At 40.1% G+C, this 2,026-nt stretch overlaps 1 protein-coding gene across 1 annotated transcript; it reads left to right on the top strand.

The window, feature by feature from the left end:
* Positions 1-754: 754 nt before the first annotated feature.
* Positions 755-1,720, top strand: LOC121457362 (olfactory receptor 10T2-like). Its single transcript, XM_041666033.1, has one exon. It carries the CDS (start codon positions 755-757, stop codon positions 1,718-1,720), a length of 966 nt encoding a protein of 321 aa, XP_041521967.1.
* Positions 1,721-2,026: the final 306 nt, after the last annotated feature.

The raw sequence follows: 2,026 nt of genomic DNA, 5'->3' as shown, positions 1-2,026 counted from the left end.
AAATTTTCTTAAAAACTCAAAAATGGACCAGGACATCATGATCATATTACAAATAAACCACTAGAAAGAAAGAGATGCTTTACAACCCACTGATACACCTATTTCAGAGACAGTTATTCCAAGCCCTCAGCCGTATTTTACTGATATAGAGAAAACTCATGTATATTTCAATGTGGTAAATTTATTTATCAGATTTGCTCATTGGTACAACTTCAAACACACAGTCACTGTATTCTGGCAGCACATGGAACATAGGATGGTTTTAAAAAATATTTATAAATCTGCAGATAATTTTCCTACACCTCATTTGATTGTAGAGTCAGTACTGGAAAGTCCCATGTTACCAGGTTTAGACAAATCATACAAGCACACTTCACAGATGTTATTCTTGTATTCGGTGGATAAGAACACGAGCACTCTCTAAATACTGTCTTCTCATGTGAAGTTTTGACTGACAAGGAGAAAGAGGAAAGGTAAGGAAAAGTGGAGGGGACTGTCATACAATGTTTAAAACTACACATAATTTACAAATTCACGACGTAAAATCACTCTCCTTGCAATGTTAGCTTCTGACACTGAATGCAGTCACAGGTATTTAATTCACCCTCTACAGGCTCTTGCTTTAGAACCTCCCTTGACCAGTGAACTGGAACCCTTGATTGAAGACCAGCTGATTTGAGCACTTAGGCATTTATCTCAACCTTGACAACAAGTACTTATTAACCTCCGGGGCAAAATAGCTACCACCAGGAGGATGGGCAATCACACCACAGTGACCATGTTCCTTCTGTGGGGATTTTCGAGTTTTCCAGAACTGCAGCATCTACTCTTTATTGTGATTCTCCTCTCCCATGTGACCATTCTCCTAGCAAATGCGTCCATCATGGTGGCCATCAAGCTCAACCACAACCTTCATACCCCTATGTACTTTTTCCTCTTTGCCCTGTCCTTTTCAGAAACCTGCACCACTATGGTGATCTTACCCCGACTGTTGGTGGACTTGCTATCAGAGAACAAGGACATTTCTCTCCATGAGTGTGCCACACAGATGTTTTTCTTCTTTGGATTGGCAGCCAATAACTGCTTCATCTTGTCTGCCATGTCCTATGACCGTTACACCGCCATCCACAATCCCCTGCATTATCCAATCCTGATGACTCAAAAGATCTGCTTCCAGCTCATCATGGCCTCTGGGGTGGTTGGCTTTGCAGTTTCTCTGTGCATTGTCATCATAATATTCAACTTGTCTTTTTGTAACTCCAACATCATTCAGCACTTTTTTTGTGACATTGCACCTGTGGTTGCCCTTGCCTGTAACTGCACTTTTCTTCAGAAAATGATTCTCTTTGCATTAACTGTGTTTGTGCTGGTGGGCAGCTTTATTTTGATCATGGTTTCTTATGTCTTCATTGTGTCCATAGTTGTGAAGATGCCCTCTGCCAAGGGAAGGTATAAGACCTTTTCAACTTGCTCCTCCCACTTCACCGTGGTGTTCATACATTATGGGTTTGCTTGCTTTGTCTATCTGAGACCCAAGAATGGTGACACCTTCAGAGATGACACACTGATGGCAGTGACATACACTGTTCTGACACCTCTGCTCAACCCCATCATTTACAGTTTAAGGAACAAAGACATGCAGACAGCCCTGAGAAAAATACTGGGTCATGTAATTAAGGGCTTCCCTCAAATGTTAAATAAAAGAGCTCGGAACACTTGAAAAGATGAAATGATTTTGTAAAATTAATGTGAAAAAGTGAAGTACTTCCAATAAAATAATAACAGTGCCCAAAGAAATGGAAGTGCCCAATTGCCTGATAAATTTTAGTCTCATATTTATCTTACTACAAAGCCAGTAGGCAACCATGAAAACATACATATGCACGACCTTAAGTGTCTTTTGGCCATTTGAACTTCTTCTGCTGAGAATTCTCTGTTCAGTTCAGTGCCCCATTTTTTAATTGGGTTAATTAGCATTTTAAAGTCTAGTTTCTTGAGTTCTCTATATATCTTGGAGATCAGACCT

Source organism: Microtus oregoni, unplaced genomic scaffold (genome assembly GCF_018167655.1).
Source record: "Microtus oregoni isolate MIOR12 unplaced genomic scaffold, Mior012 000016F_ref0000370, whole genome shotgun sequence".
NCBI lineage: Eukaryota > Metazoa > Chordata > Mammalia > Rodentia > Cricetidae > Microtus > Microtus oregoni.
The sequence above is the reverse complement of the archived record's forward strand: the minus strand, read 5'-3'. Positions and strand labels throughout refer to the sequence as shown.

Bases quoted from the DNA above. Each gene is read 5' to 3' on its own strand.
- LOC121457362 (XM_041666033.1), top strand. From the start codon at position 755: ATGGGCAATCACACCACAGTGACCATGTTCCTTCTGTGGGGATTTTCG.